General features: G+C 37.4%; 1 protein-coding gene across 2 annotated transcripts in view; it reads right to left on the bottom strand.

Annotated features, from left to right (window-relative positions):
* Positions 1–16,736, bottom strand: part of GREB1 (growth regulating estrogen receptor binding 1) — a 63,784-nt gene that overhangs the window by 36,639 nt on the left and 10,409 nt on the right. For both annotated transcript variants that reach the window (XM_087917277.1, XM_026695302.2), the window contains exons 4-6: positions 6,716–6,898; positions 6,051–6,194; positions 353–466 (exon numbers count right to left, since the gene is read on the bottom strand). In XM_087917277.1, coding sequence (XP_087773403.1) covers positions 353–466; positions 6,051–6,194; positions 6,716–6,898 — 441 coding nt within the window. The remainder of the gene's footprint in view (positions 1–352; positions 467–6,050; positions 6,195–6,715; positions 6,899–16,736) is intronic.

Raw genomic sequence — 16,736 nt, 5'->3', positions numbered from 1 at the left:
CTCTTCAGGCAGACCCAGAGGAGAAATTTTGCATATACTGGTAGGTTTATATTCTGAAGACAATACTTCTAGTCTCCTGGCTTCAATGGCCTTAAAAGCAAGCTCCTGTTGAACTGTGCTTGAAAACAGATGGCTACCCGAATCATTTTTATATAACAGTACCTATATACTAAATCCAATGGTATTTGTCTCCTGGTGAAAAAGACCCTGGTGAAGAAATAGCTTTTCCTCGTCTTCCAATAGCAAGGCTACATTCCACTGTGTGAATGCAAGTCCACACTTGGTTTCGCCTTAACACAATTCCAGTGCCTGGAATACACAAACATGTTCCTGCATAAACAAAACAAGATACCTAATGCTGATGGTTTTGTCATGGAAGGTAAATTGCTTTTTAGTGATTGTTGATTGGCAGAGTCTTTCCCATTGTAGGCTGGATGGCAAGCAGCTGATGGGAGATGCTCAGGAGCTGTGTCAATAGGAAGGAAAGAAAACAGTCAGCAGGGTAGTGCTTTTCATACATCGAGTCAGAAAGGGAGAAGTTCTCACCACAGCCAACTTCCCACGGCCAATTTGCTGCTGTCAACTTACCACGGGATTCACTTAGCTCCTTTTTTTAAAATTTCCTATTTATTTATTTTATTTTAATTATAAGAATACAACATGGTGTAGCCATTCTGGCATTACAATTGTTATACATATATTAATTTGACTTCACCATTTACAATCCTCTTTTTTGATACATTTTTTACTAATTATTCTAATTATCATATTTACTTATGTTCCGACCTTGCCTTCTTCTATGCAACCACCGATAAAAATTATTCCATGTTTCATAGTACTCAAATTTCCCTTTATTTTTTAATTCTAGAGTTAACCTGTCTGATACTGCATAGGCCATAATTTTCCTTATTACCTCTGTTTCTGGCAATATGTCTTCCTTCTTCCAATATTGAGCATATATTATTCTAGCCACTGTCAACACATGTACTATTAGATAAATTAAATCCTTCCTATATCCTTCTGATATTATTCTTAGGAGAAAAAATTCCGGCTTAAATGGAATATACTCTCCCACCATTTGTTCCACCCATGTCTGAATTAATCTCCAATATTTATTTATTTATTTATTTATTTATTTATTTATTTATTTATTTATTTATTCATTCATTCATTCATTCATTCATTCATTCATTCATTTATTCATTCATTTATTCATTCATTTATTATAATTATTAATTATTATTATTATTATTATTATTATTATTTATTTATTTATTTATTGCGGCATTGCAGGTCCACCACATGTGAAAAAATGTGCCTGATACATCTTTGCATTTCCAACAATTTGGAAATAGACTTTTAAACATTTTGGAAAGCCTTGCTGGTGGAAGATGCCACCTGTAAAACATCTTATAAAAGTTTTCCTTATATGCCGTGACCAATGTTATTTTCTTATTGGTGGTCCAAAGCTTTTGCCATTTAGCCAATTCAATATTATAACCAATTTTTTTTGCCCATGCCAGCATTATTTATTTTACATGTTCTTCCTCCAGTCTGTATTCTAATAAATACCTATATAGTACTTTTATTAATTTATCATTGGTCTCTAACAGAAGCTTATCCAGAATTGTTAACTCTTTATTAATGCCCCATGATTTCCTGTCCTGTAAGTAAGACCGCCATTCTACATTCACTCCTTGTGCTACCAGTTCTAATCTAGTTTTCAGTTCTCCCTATTCATTCAGTGTGTCTCTATATGTTATGATTTTCTCCATTTTTATCAAATTTGGGTGTATAAATGCTTCTAGTATGGAAAGCCAAATAAGTGTTTTCATGTAATTTTGATATTTGATTTTGTTCCAAACTATTAACAGTGCCTGTCTTAAGTAGTGTCTCTGAAAATATTTATGTGCTGTACCTTTTTTGTACCATAAGAAGGTATGCCAGCCCACTTGAATATCATGGCCTTCTAATTTTAACAATCTTTTATTTCTCAGTGTAATCCATTCTTTTATCCATGTTGGAATTGCTGCATAATAATATAACTCCCATTCAGGCAAGCCAAATCCTCCTTTTTCTTTAGTGTCTTGCATAACTTTCAGCTTAATTCTAAGCCTCTTTCTCTGCCATATCAATTTTGACATTAGTTGGTTTTGATTCTTGAAAACGCCTTTCTCCAATTTAATAGGAATATTTTGAAATAAAATATTTTTATTTGTTTATTTAGCTCCTTTTATTTTTGTTGACCATGTTTTTGTCAAAATCATTTTACCTCTTGTATCAAAGGAAACCTTTCCTTATGACTACCAGCTTTTGTAATACTTTGATAAATAATAAAAGGAATTGATCCCGCATTGAATTGTCCCGTGGCAAGTTGGCCGCGGTGAATTGGCCGTGGTGAGTTGTCATAGACCCCATCAAGTTATACAGCTGAATGGATGAAAAATGTGTTTAACATATCTTTTTAAATATGCAATGGTGCATTTGTACTAAATTCATCAGAGTTGTATCTGTTAAACAGACATTCAGAGTTCCAGATTAAAAGCTAGGGGCATCTAAGAAATGTGAGTTGTCCAAGGGAATCATTATTATATGCCCATATATCTAAAGAACTTGAGTATATAACTAAATCTTCAATATAACGTATGGCACTTTCTCCTTCATGTTTTAGAGTAGGGGTGTCAAGCTCAAGGCCCAGGGGCCAGATCCAGCCCATGGGGAGATTAGATGTGGCCTGCCGGGCCACCCTGGAAATGGCAAAAGACTGGCCTGCGGTGCCTCTGCCAGCAAAAACAGAACTCGGGTGGGCTGCACACAGCCCTCTTGAGCTCTGTTTTCATTGGCAGAGGGTTACTTACAGGAGGCCGTTGCAGCCGAAAATGGAGCTCAGGAGCCTGTTTTCTCTGGCAGAGGGCTCGGGCACCACAGGCACCCCTGACACGAGTGATGTCGAGCTGACCACACCCACTCTGGCCACGCCCACTCTGGCCCTCCGAGGTAAAATACAATCCTGATGTGGCCTTCAATGAAATCGAGTTTGACAGCCTTGTTTTAGAGCTTTGAGAAATGTTCATTGCTCCTGCCAACTCAGAAAAGTAGCAAAAGATATCTTCCTTCTTATATTAGCAATAATAATCTGCTAGTTAATAATAATATTTTATTAAACCTGTATGCCAGCTGACTCCCAACAACTCTGAGAGTCTCACAACAAGCAAAGAAATTACAATAAAACTGCTAAAAAGATTTTTAAAATGGCCACAACCACAGATGGGAAATTATTTTGTTTTGTAAGAGTAATTGTTAGTTTGGTTAATTTTAGCCATCTTTAATATTTAACTTCAGGGTTTTTTATTATTATAATTACTTGCCACATTCCCTTTCAGGGTAAAAATATTATACAAATCACAGATGTGAGAAACAATAAGCCACAGAATTAAAAGTGTGAAATAAGAGACAGGTAAGAGAAATGTAGCTAAATCTATATTACACCATTCATTGTACTTGGCTAAGTTTCTATATTTCTCTAGCTTCAAAAAATGTTCTAGTTTCCATCAGTCTGGTACATGATTCAAATATTGTCTCTCGTTCTTTAATTTTCTCATACCTCTCTTCTATAAGGGATGATTTAGTTATTTTTCCTAGATTTTTTTTTCCCTCAGCCTTTTCACTCTTCCTCCATATTTATTTTCTTTTTCTACCCTCATCCATTCTATCACTAATGTGTTTCTTCCATGTTAATGATTCACTTTTGCATTCAATCCAAGCTTCATGCTTTAGTCCTCATTTTTGTTTTAAAGTGCATCTTCTTAATAATCCATTCATGCTGCATTTAACTTACTTTTTATGTTTACTCAGATTCAGATTCATACTCCTTCCAGCATTACACAATTATATTTCACTGAAAATCGTTAGGTTTCTCAGGCAACGTATTCAGAATTTGCCCACAAAGGTACATAAACTTTTATATACCCAGTCAATAAACTTTTAACAACACCACTTTTTATTAGTAAATACATTAAACAACCAAGAGCATATCCAACATTCTTGTTCATTCTCTATCCAATGTTAATCATTCACTAAGCAACCAATTTATTCTCACAGATGTTTCCACTTCTGTTATATGCTGTTTTTATTGCATTTAGTACCAAACATTAACTCCACAGTGATGCAGACTATTTCATATTTTAATATCATACTCTTTCTATAAATAAGCAAGTGCACTTTCTCATATTTATAAATTTCTCAAAAAAACTACTAAACAGGAAAAGTGTTATTTGATTTAATCCACTCTCTAAACTTTAACACAATTGGTGTAATGAAGCCTAAATATCATACTTTAGTGAAGCATGATAATTTTGTGAGAAGGTCACATTGAATTTTACGAGGTTTACCTCTGAGTGAACAAGAATTGTTTTAGTCACCTAAGAAAGCACCTCCTACAAGGGCAGGAGACTTTTCTGAAGACTGAATAAATCCTTAAATGTTATTTTAAGAATTGAAATAGCTATCTAAAAAGGCCCCATCAACCAAAATGAATGTGGCTTACAGTGTTCTTGCCATAATTATTTCTATTGTTAAGCCAGTCATTAAGTGGCCTTTATCAACCAGTGCTATATAACTTTTATAACATCATTTCCAACCTGGGACTGCCATTTCCAGAATTCTTAGTTTGCGGTCCCACAATTGGCAATTCACAGTGCAGATACAGAGAGACTTAGCAGTGATGGAAGCTATGGGACTTATTTTTAAATTGATTTATTTATTTCTCACCTTTATTATTTTTACAAATGATTCAAGGTAGCAAAAACACCCGATACATCTTCCCTCTCCTATTTTCCCAACAACAACCACTCTGTGCGGTAAATTGGGCTGAGAGAGAATGACTGGCCCAAAATTAGCCTGCCAGCTTTCCCAACTATGAAATTATAGAGCTGATACTCAACCACCATTATCATTCTTCAAATCAAAGAATCTACTAGCCAAGATTTCGTCAAGGTAATCCAGATTTTTAAAAATAGACAAAAAAAATTTTTTTTTCATTTAGATGTAATTAGTCCCCATCTCTTCAATATAGGACCAGCCTTACAAAGCTTTGGCTTGGCTTTTTCTTCCTGTCAGATGAAGCTGTGAGGTGATTTAAAGTCTAAGTCACAGCATTTCCTTACTTATACGCATGTGAAAAGCCCTGGCTTTAAAGCAGTTTCAGATAACAGATAATCAGAGTTGGAAGGGACCTTGTAGGTCATCTGGTCCAACCCACTGCCCAAGCGCGAGACCTTACACCATTTCTGAAAATTGGCAGTCGAATCTCTTCTTGAAAGTCTCAAGTGAGGGCGCTCCCACAACTTCCAAGGGCAAGCTGTTCCATTGGTTGATCGTTCTCACTGTCAGAAAGTTTCTCCTTACATTCAAATAAAGCACAATTTCAAATAAAGCACAGTTGATATAGAAATAAGTTAACTCAACAAACTTTATTTGTATTGTAAGACCAAAGAGATCAACAACTGCTTTCCAACTGGCAAAGAACTATTGGAAGTGAAACAATATTTCACATTTCAAAGAAATCATTGCATATCAGTCTATTCTTGGCATTAAATCCCACCTGAAACAGAAATCCGAATTATAAATCCATGGTGCATCACAGGTGTTGGCCCTCTTAACACTTCTAGTTTGTGTTCAGATGACATGTTAAGTTAGATTAAGTTGAAGAGCCACCATCTGCATATGCATAGCATGCTAGCCTCGGTTAACCTTGATCAGTTTTATTTATTCATTTCTGCCCTTGCCTAAAGTGCAAATCCAACCAGTTTGATTATTTTACAATTTAATATGTTTTGTAAAGCTGCCAAAATAGATTAACTCAGTGTCAGAGTTATTCAATCAGCAGCGATAAATAATAGGCAAGTTCATGTATTGCTCTAAGTGATTTAGGGTCATACACAGTGCTAAAGCCCTGCTGTTGTTTCAATCCATCCAGGCTTGATTTGACATAGCAAGCAAAGGGAAATGCAGATCAGAACATCTGAGGAAAAAAACCCCTCAGTACTTACTTGTTTGATGGATTCCAGCTTGAACTACTGGATGTGCAGCTAGAAATGGTTCGTTCATAACAGTTGCTGAAGAGCCTGTGTGCTCTGGGGGCTGAAACAATGTATGGGAAGAAGTGTTGGAGGAGGATTGTCGGCTTCTGAATTCTAAAAATAAAATGAGGTGCTTGTTATCCAGTAAGACCTGCTCACTTTTGTTTTTGCAAATCTATAAAAATTGAATTGTATATGTCAACACAAGCAGGCATGCCTACATTATTGCTTCAGAGAAGGAACTCATTCATTCCTGAGAAATGTCATTCGAATCATTGGTTTCATATAATTCATCTTCATATCAATAAAGTATTTTGCCCATTCTTGTTTCCTCCAGGGATGGGAGAAGACTGAATGGGAGAAGACCATCTGCCCTTATACATTATGGTTCAGTCTTATATTGAAGGCATACTGGGAGTCTATAGGTGTTAATGCCTTCCGGACTATCTATTAAAGCACTTTTTAAAAGGAGACTTTAAAGTAAATACTTACACTTTTTAGAAGTGTTTTATTGGGCTTTTAACAAAATGTCAATGATCTTTAGCAGATTTATTTCTGAGGAGTTCTATGTCAGTAACTTCTAAACTTTCCAGAGATATTCCAGACCTTTTAAAAGGAGAGCTACATTATCTCACCTGCCCCCTTCCAGCAGATTGCAGAGCCTTTGATAAGTGTGCCTTGTGCATTCCTGATCAGATAATACTTTAAGTGTTTCTGTTTCTTGGGTTGAGAGGTCAGCTTTAGATTGATATGGTTAGAAAACTCAGTAAAGTAGCAGAATCCTTTCTTGCCACAGCCAACGCAGTTTCCAGAGAAACCTGACGAAATAAATAGTAACAAAGATGAGGTAAGATAAATGAAATAGTCCATACAATGTGTTTCAATCTGCTTGGAATGGCTTTAACAAAAGGAACAATAGCTCTGAACACAAAAAGAGACATACACAGACACCAGATTTTTCAAAATTAAAAAACAAACAAACCTGACTTTAATACCTATCTTATTTCTTTCACTTAGATTTTAATGAAAACTCAGGTGGAAACACCGTATCTCTCAGATGATTAGCCAGGCAGATCAATGGATAATGAGAACAAGGAAAAAAGGAAAGAAATTGGTATCACAGAACAGCTACAAGTTTGATTACACTTTTTAGATGTTTATGACCTAGATAATTTGAGAATTATCCCTTATCAGACTTGGCACACAGCTAAAATACAGCTCTCCACAATGCAGAAAAATAGCACTATATCTTCTTCTTAACTAAGAACAAGCCCTAATGCCACCCAATTTACAAAAAAATAAAAAATAATATTGTGGGTTGAGCATTAGACTTGCTATAAGACCAACTACTAAATAAAACACCTGAAAGAGTCTTTTAATACTTGGGTTTGAAATTAACTCCCTTGAAATTTTTACATTCTAAGAGATCCACTTGTAGCCAAAAACTAAAAATAACTTTCTTGCCAGCTATAGTCTATATACATCTACTAAACAGAGTTTGAGTTTATTTTCTATGACAAATAGATTCTATGTTTAACTGTAGATATTGTATCTGTTTACCACCTACAATACAAGCTGAGAGATTTTGAAAGCAAGTTTGTACAAGAGGAGGGGCTATTAATAAAACTGACTGGCTGGTGGTCTAGTTTTTTTCATTAAAGAGAACAAATGGATAAGCCTATAAAATGTTCACCTAAAAGAACCCTTAAAAGGCAGAACTAAGCAGAATTTATGCTGTACATTTCCAAAATTCCTACAAGGGCACACTGTTTTCCCCCCACAATTGGATTGTTATTTTGCAAACTTGCATGCAGAATAAAAATGCTTTTGAATAACTGCAGGCCCATTTTCCATATTTAAGAGAGGCTTTCTAAAATGTTCATACAGTCAAATTGTACTGGCATGACATTTTCAAGCAATTCAGTAAGTAAATGTGAATCGTATGTCATGCCCAGTTATACACAAACATCTGGACCTAGCACAGGGCAGGACATAGCCTCATCTTGTAAACAAATTAAATAAAAAGATTTTCCATGTGCACTGTAGTTAAATCAGAGGTCACAGAAGCCAAACCAACCAGAAGGTGCTCCAATTTATCTCTGTCATATGGCTGAGACCTCAAGATGGCTAGAAATCAATATTTGTCGTCGGATTGATAAAGGCCTTTCACCTCAAGGTCATTGGTTCAAAACCAGCCCATATCAACCCTGACCAAAGGTTGATCAGTCTGTTAATTTTATTTAGCCAATTCTGGCAGACCACATCTGAGGCACTGTGATTCCTCTTAGTGCTGTGACCTTTCAAGGACGGGCCAAAGACCCGAATAGGTCTTTTAGTTTTAGATGTACTCCACCTGTGTCCAGGCTCTTTTATTATTTCACTGCCCTGCTGAATTTTGTGGAAAATATTGGTTTCCTATGATACTGCCAGGCACTACAAGAGTCTTCCTTGGTGTTTATGCTCTTCTGAAATGAACAGGAAAACAATTGTCAGTCTCGCCATCATCACTCTCCTTCAAGCTTGCTGCCAGCTGCCATGGAAACAGGAAGCGAGGGAGCAATGGGCATTTGGGGGGGAATGTGCAGGTGATGTGAGAGTAGAATTGCTGGGAATCGATGGGGAGGCTTGGACTCGGAGAGGCCAGCCTGGGTTATTTGACATCTTCAAGGCCAACCGTCCTGGGAACGGCCTGCACAAGGGCAGCACGGAGCACATGGACCAGAGACATTCCCAAAACATCACCCTGGGTGATGATTGGACTCTGCCTGTCTGACTATTGGGAAGTAGGCTCTGAGATAATTTTCAGTTTGTCTTTTCCCTGTGCATTTGCTTCAGATCTTGCCTGACTTTTGCTGCTTTCAGTTCGTTCTTAGTAAAAGTACTTTTTCTCTGAATCTATAGAGTCAAGGGTTTTCTTTCCTAGGAATTGATTGGAGGCAGCCCTGACAACAATAAAAGAAATTAAATTAGGATCGTATAGTCTAAAAACCAGATCGTTCAACACTGGAGAAACAATTACACAATACTGTGAAGGATTCACCTCTCTGCATTACATACATATACATTTGTTTTCTGAGGTTCTCGCGGGTATTTGTATGTGGATCTTTGGTTGTTCAGGTTTTCTCCCGCGTAAGATTCGAAGTATCTAGGCAACATTTCGATGAAGTCTCATTCATCATCTTCAGGCTTCTGTCTTCGGCTCTTGCTTCTCAGAGTGATGTGAGATTGCAGCTGCTTCTTCCTTTTAACTGCTAGTGGGGGTGGGAAACTCATTCCAGTTCATAGAGATCATAAAGAAACAAAACTTACAACCCAGCGATCTACTAGTAAGCTTCGATGTCATATCCCTCTTCACCCAAGTGCCAATAAAAGAAGCCTTGACAGCCATCCAAAACAAATACAACCCCCCCCCCCCAAGCACATCCTAGAACTGACCAACCACTGCCTATCCAATACATACTTCACCTACAATGGAGAAAAATACAAACAAATAGAAGGAGCACCCATGGGATCACCCCCCTCACCTGTCATCGCAAACCTCTACATGGAACACTTTGAAACACAAGCTCTAGAAAAATACGACCACAAACCCCAACTCTGGCTCAGATACGTAGATGACACCTTCATAATCTGGCCACACGGGAAAGAAAAACTGAACAACTTCCTCACACACCTCAACAGCCTACACCCCAAAATACAATTCACTATGGAAACAGAAGCCAACAATCAACTTCCCTTCCTAGATGTCTTGGTATACAAAAGATCCAATGGCTCCCTAGGACACACCATCTACCAGAAGAAAACACATACTAACCGCTATCTACATGCACTCTCACACCACCACCCAGCACAGATCAATTCCGTAGCCAAGACACTCATCTCCAGAACAAAATGCTTAGCCGATGAACAACACCAAAAAACCGAACTACACACTCTCACCAACGTACTTACAGCCAATGGATTCCAAAGAAAGAAGATTACCCACCTAATCCAAAAAGAAACCCCAACCAAAATCCAAGACAGAGAACAAGAAACGGCAAAGCCCTCCTCCCATATATAAAAGGCACTACAGACAAAATCAGCAAGATCCTCCAAAAACACAACATTAAAACAGCATTCTGCACAAACAGAAAAATATCCACCATCCTAAGAAACCCCAAAGACAAAATCGAATTAGAAAACCAAGGAGTATACGAAATCCCCTGCACTGCCTGCCCTACCACATACATTGGACAAACTAACAGAAGAATAAGTGCACGCATTAAAGAACATAAGAACTCAATCAAAAAAGAAGAAACGACCTCTTCCCTGGTCCAACACCTCAAAGCCACAGGACATGAAATTGACTTTAAAAATACCAGAACTATCGCCAAAACCGAACACTTCAACAGCAGAATAATCAGAGAAGCCATAGAGATAGAAAAAACGCCCACACAGCATGAACAAACGAGATGACACCTCCCGCCTTCCAGCCATTTGGAAACCCGCCCTCATGAACAGACGAGTACCTAACATGAAGAATGACACCAGACCCACACCCATGAGAGCCACACAAGATGCCACCACCACACTTCCATGTAGAAAACAGACTCACACCCACTCAGAAGATGAGACACGACCATGGACCAGAAGCTGCACTGCAGCTGCATCACTACCCACTTCAAACCCCTCCGAGCCATACATGAAGCAAACCAACACCCACTATGAAGATGCAGCACGACCACGAACTCGAAGCCAAACAGCAAGATCACAGCTCACCAACTCAAATCCCCCAGCAACTAAGACTAACCTGAGCACAACCAAGCCCCCACCTGAACAGAACACGCCTCCAACCAATCAGAACACGGCCAACCCCCAACCAATCAGAACACAGCCAAACCCCTACCAATGAGAACACACCCCCACCCAATCAGAACACAGCCAAGCCCCCACCCAATCAAGTCCCACCCCCACTAGCAGTTAAAAGGAAGAAGCAGCTGCAATCTCACATCACTCTGAGAAGCAAGAGCCGAAGACAGAAGCCTGAAGATGATGAATGAGACTTCATCGAAACGTTGCCTAGATACTTCGAATCTTACGCGGGAGAAAACCCGAACAACCAAAGATCCACATACATATACATACATATATATATATAGTATTCAGCTTTATTTTCCCACGTCTTTATAGTTGTGCTTTTAAAGTTGTAGCAACGCTTCGGCAGAATCTCATCTGCCATCATCAGGCTTCTGTATTGTGTTCCTCTGTGAGTCAGATTTTTACAGTTGTTTCAGTTTTAAATTTGGGGCTAGCCTACTGCTCTGCCAAAATGGTTTTTTCTTCATCCTGATTGGTTGGGAGTCTTGGTCTGTGTTTATTGGTCTTGGAGTTTGCTGTGTTCTGCTTGATTGGTGTTTCTAATATCTTCTGTATGTTTTGTGGCTTTTGTGTGTGTGTGTTTTGATTGGCTGGCAACATTGTGTTCATGTATTGGAGGCTTTTAGTGCAGCTTGGCTCTGAGTAAATGGACGGCTATCATTTGTTAGGAAGCTAGATTTCAGCCAATCAAGACACACACACACAAAAAAAGCCACAAAACAGACAGAAGATATTAGAAACACCAATCAAGCAGAACACAGCAAACTGCAAGACCAATAAACACAGACCAAGACTCCCAACCAATCAGGATGAAGAAAAAAACATTCTGGCACAGCAATAGGCTAGCCCCAAATTTAAAACTGAAACAACTGTAAAAGTCTGACTCACAGATGAACACAATACAGAAGCCTGATGATGGCTGATGAGATTCTGCCGAAACGTTGCTACAACTTTAAAAGCACAACTACAATGACGTGGGAAAATACCCGAACAAAGTTGAATGCCATACATGCAAGTCCCCGCGAAAAATATATATATATATATATATATGTTTTCTTAAGTTTTCGGCAGATGAGATTCTGCCGAAACGTTGCTACAACTTTAAAAGCACAACTACAATGACATGGGAAAATACCCGAACAAAGCTGAATGCCATACATACACACACACACACATATACACAGAGAGAGAGAGAGAGAGAGAGAGAGAGATGAAATGATTGGGCTAGAACATGGCAGTAAGTAGCAACTTTAAAAGGTCCATTCTATGAACACATTGTGAAATTAACTAAGTAGCTAATTGGAACCTCCAGGACCAGAGGCAGCATACCTGTGAATAATAGTTGCTTTAAGCAAAGAAAACATAGGAAGCAACTAGAAAACATAGGAAGCCTGGAATTTGCCCTTGCACAACATGACTCTACTCAAACAAACCTGTTCACAATTTAGAGGACCCCAGAAATTGAGAGAAGGTAGGAGCGATTACTTTATACCACATCATAAACGCATCTGCTTGCATGTTTTTATGCTTGTTTAGACTTGTGAAAAAGGGCTTATAGACAGTCTCCCATTCTAAGTAAAAAAAAATCATGCCTTATGACTCTTCTTAAAATGGCCACAGAGGAAAAAATAGCCACAGAGGTGGGCTAGGAAGAATCCTTGTATTTTTAATTACTGTATTCCAAGAATGAATGAATTCTGTTTCAAACATGCACTAATATTTTTGGATGTGCAACTTTTAATTTTATAAAACATGCCATGAGGAATCATAATAATAAGATTGTTCACTTCTGTACATCTATCAGTGATTTGTCTATAACCTGTGTATCTATTTGTCTAATAGATAATAATATTTCATGCTCTGAAAAACTGGACATTGTGCAAAATGCACAGAAATAAACCACACCATTTTTCCACCTGTGTGACAAGTATTATTTCAGTTTAATTAATGCTTTCAGTTTTTGCTGCTACCTCAGATTGTTTTGGATTGTTTATCAGCTAGTTTATGTATCTTTTTGACTAGATGTTTTTAATGTTTTCTATGTAAGCTTAAATTTGATAAAACAGTTGATCCAAAACATAGATGCATGATTCTAATTTAGCACTAGGTGCAGTAATTTATATTGCACTTGTACTGATTATTGATTTCTTTGCATAATTTAAAAGTAGGACCTTTAAGGTCAGAGAAAATTCCTAGGAATTTTGATCAGAGAATAGGATCTCTGCTACATTATGTTGCATTCCTAAATTATTTTTATTGTTAAATCATCATTATTGCTTTATTGCCGTTACATTCAATTTTACAGATGTTAAGTTCCCTGTGGACTCAGAGTTAAGTAGAAAAGAGATACAGAAATAGATGTTATTGTTGTGGTTGAAAAGATCAAGTAATACGGCCCGTTGCTACCTTTACTCAGATAGTTAAAAGATTAACACAATGTAAAGTTGCTATTATATCCTTCATAGGATAGACCACACACTTGGCAACTTTAGGACTTCAACTCCCATCTGGCTGGAGAATTCTGGGAGTTGAAGTCCAGAAGTCTTAAAGTTGCCAAGTTTGGAGAACTCTGGGATAGACCAAGACTCTATTTTCCCTTAAAAATCTGCAACTACTAACTGCCTCTGAGGATGTTTTTAAATTTGGCAGTTTAGCTTGCAGTTCCAAGAATTCTTAATCTTGTCCAAATAATGCTTAGCTTTTTCAAGATCAGCCAAGGTCAGCTAGGAAGGGCTATCGGCTATGAGGTTTAATAGAAACAGAAGTGCAAGAAATTGACTAAAAAGGTATATGATTTGCATATGGTATGTCCCATGTACAATGTGAAGATATTCTCAATCTTTTCCCATTACAGTGCTTAATTTTGCCCTGATAAATTAATCAGTCTTTTTAAGAATGAAGATAAACTGTCAAAATGAAGCTGTTTGGATTATAGGGGGAAAAGTCTAGCTGTGGAAGAAAAAAGGAAGAAAAAAAAAGCACCCCAAAACACTGAAGAGAAATTGGAAGACTTTCACAGGTTAAGAAAAATTCTATTAATCAGCATCATCACTAATAATAGCCACAAGGGAGAAAACTATTAACATGAGCTTCATTCAAGCATCTGTTTAAGACTATTATTTCCAGTCATGTTTCTTCTAATGCTTCAGCTGTTTTTTACAGCAAATTTCATATACTATTGATTTTATGTTTTCACCTTGCTTCTTTTACTGCTATTTTTATTATATTAAAAAAGTTTTAAATGTCTTTGGTGGAGTCACAGCAGCAAAATGAATGAGTTAAGTAAACTGGAAGATGACATATGAAGAAAACAAGTGATGATGATGTCTTAAATGCTACAGGCAGAACTCCAAAACTTTATTTCTGTTGATCGTTCTCTGATTTTAAGAGGTGTGTGCAAAGACCATTTGACAGATTCCAGATTCCAGACAAAATAGTACAGGATGTGGTCATTTTGCTTGTGAGCTCCTAGATGCCTCCAGGTATACCCACCATCAAAAGTGCAATCAATTATCAAGTGCTCCAAAGATCTTTTTCGGCTAACCCACATGTTTCCTATTGCAAATACCATTCCTCAAAGTTTTCAACCAGAGCAAATGAGCAGAATTTCCTTATTTTCAATATCAACATTTTTTTCCTTGGCTGCCTCATAACTAGACTACTCCAAAGCATTCAGAAGTTACAAGTGGCCCAGAATGTGACATGTATCACTTCTACTCTGAGAGTTGCACTGCTTGCTAGTTGGTTCAAGGCTGAACCTTTAAAGTGCTACATGGTCAGATTTAGGCATCTGCAAAACCAGTGTCTCCCAATAACAACTGTCCGCCCAATAAAGGGAAGGAACTCTTTATGTGTCTCCTCATTCAGAAACTGCCATCCTGACAGACCACAGAAGCAGTTACCAGCCCCCTGCGCGGAACGGTATTAACCCCAACATTTGCACAGTCCCCTGCCTCCTGGCTTTCAACAAATCAGTAAAAATTTGTTCCATCAAGCCATGGGGACCAATCTGCTACACCTATCAATCTTTAGAAGGAACTGAGTATGTCTTCCAGTTTTATGATACTATTTATTATAAGATATCATTTATTTTTAAACTGGATTTTTTAGTGTATACCAGTTATGAACTGGAGAATTGAATGTATCTCAGAGACATCTAATTGGAGTGCCCGCCCCCAAGCCTTGTAAGTAAATAAATAAACTTCTGCTTCAAATTCTTTAAATCATGGGCATTCACACAGTTAGCAGGAAAACAATGAAAAAGATGGGACTGCTTCATCACGCAAGTAATACAATTTTCTTCAGACATCAGATGCAGGGTAACACGAATAAAACATCACTGGGTAGGTGTTGTTATTTTGATGTCATCATGGTTTGCTGCAGATGTTGCACCCATCAATCTTAAGAAGGAAGCGAGTATGTCTTCCAGTTTTATGTTATTATTATATCATTTATTTTTAAACTTGATTTTGTAGTGTATTTCAGTTATGGGTTGGAGAATTCAAAAGTTTTTGATTCAAAATTCAAAAATTTAGAAAGAGACTGAGTTGACGGTCACTGGGTAAATAATGTAAAGAATATGTACGTAAAGTAAAGAAGAATGTTGGTATGTATAATTACTGGAACACCAGTGTTCAATTTAAAATACTCACAAATGTACATACAAAGGTAACATTAGTTATTATTACCAAATGCTTCTTACTATCCTTTTCTCCTGTAGTTTAGCATGCAATTAACACATATACTGCTTCCTCTGATTTAACAGCTCTAGGAACTTTAAACTGTTAATAGCAGCAGCAATGAATGGGCTGAGTGGTTCGACACTACTCCCTGTATCTTTAAAATGACAACACATCGCTAATTTATAGCCCCTATAATTTCTTTACTATCGCTGCTGCCCAATTGTATTGTAACCCATCAAAGACAGCAAGATCTTACAGCAAAACATATTATTGCTTGACAAAGTTATCTACTCTGCCCCTTCCCACAGGGCTGGCTATAAACTGAAATCTTACATTTATTTATATGGGGTTCACGTGGTTTTCCTTTGATTTTTATTGGCAGGCCTCTGTAGACCTTTGTGGCCTAGTAATACAACTAGCAGCCACTCAAACATCAAACACTTTTTCTGTCCAGTAAAAGGATGAAATATATGCAGTATGGAAAATAGCTTTCTAACAAAAGTTTCAAAATATACTTGAATAAGTTTACTTGAGAAGTAATTGTTTTTCTTTTCGAAGTTATACACTAAATCTGAGCTGTTGCCGTTAAAAGTCTTTTAATTGATTTATTTAGCACCAATCTAGTTTCTTTCAGAGTTTACTCTGGATTGACATCTTCTTCCACTCACAAAATTAATTTCACTAACATCTATCTATTCATCCCATCTTTATTTTGCATTCTTTCGATACTTGTTTTTCCCCCCTGACAGTCAGCAGTTTTGTAACTAAAGCAAGCTAGAAGAGAGAAAGAGACAGATTAGACCTGGGTCATCCTTCTTTTCCCTGTCCAAGTCCAAGTCTAAGATCTACAACCACTGCCTCCTCCTATCAGATTGACTAATCTTCCAAGGTCAGATGCACAAATGGCAACTTGCGGGGTAGAGTTATGTGACAAGGACAAGGTTTATTAATCCATCTTAAAATGATCATAAATAAGTTTGATTTGGAAATATTAATCTAAGGAGAAATTTCCTGACAGTTAGAACAATTAATCAGTGGAACAACTTGCCTCCAGAAGTTGTGAATATTCCAACACTGGAAGTTTTTAAGAAGAGATTAGACAACCATTTGTCTGAAG

The sequence above is a fragment of the Pseudonaja textilis genome, chromosome 1 (assembly GCF_049901715.1).
Source record: "Pseudonaja textilis isolate UNSWEBS1 chromosome 1, rPseTex1.2, whole genome shotgun sequence".
Lineage (NCBI taxonomy): Eukaryota > Metazoa > Chordata > Lepidosauria > Squamata > Elapidae > Pseudonaja > Pseudonaja textilis.
This window is presented reverse-complemented; position numbering and strand designations above follow the sequence as displayed.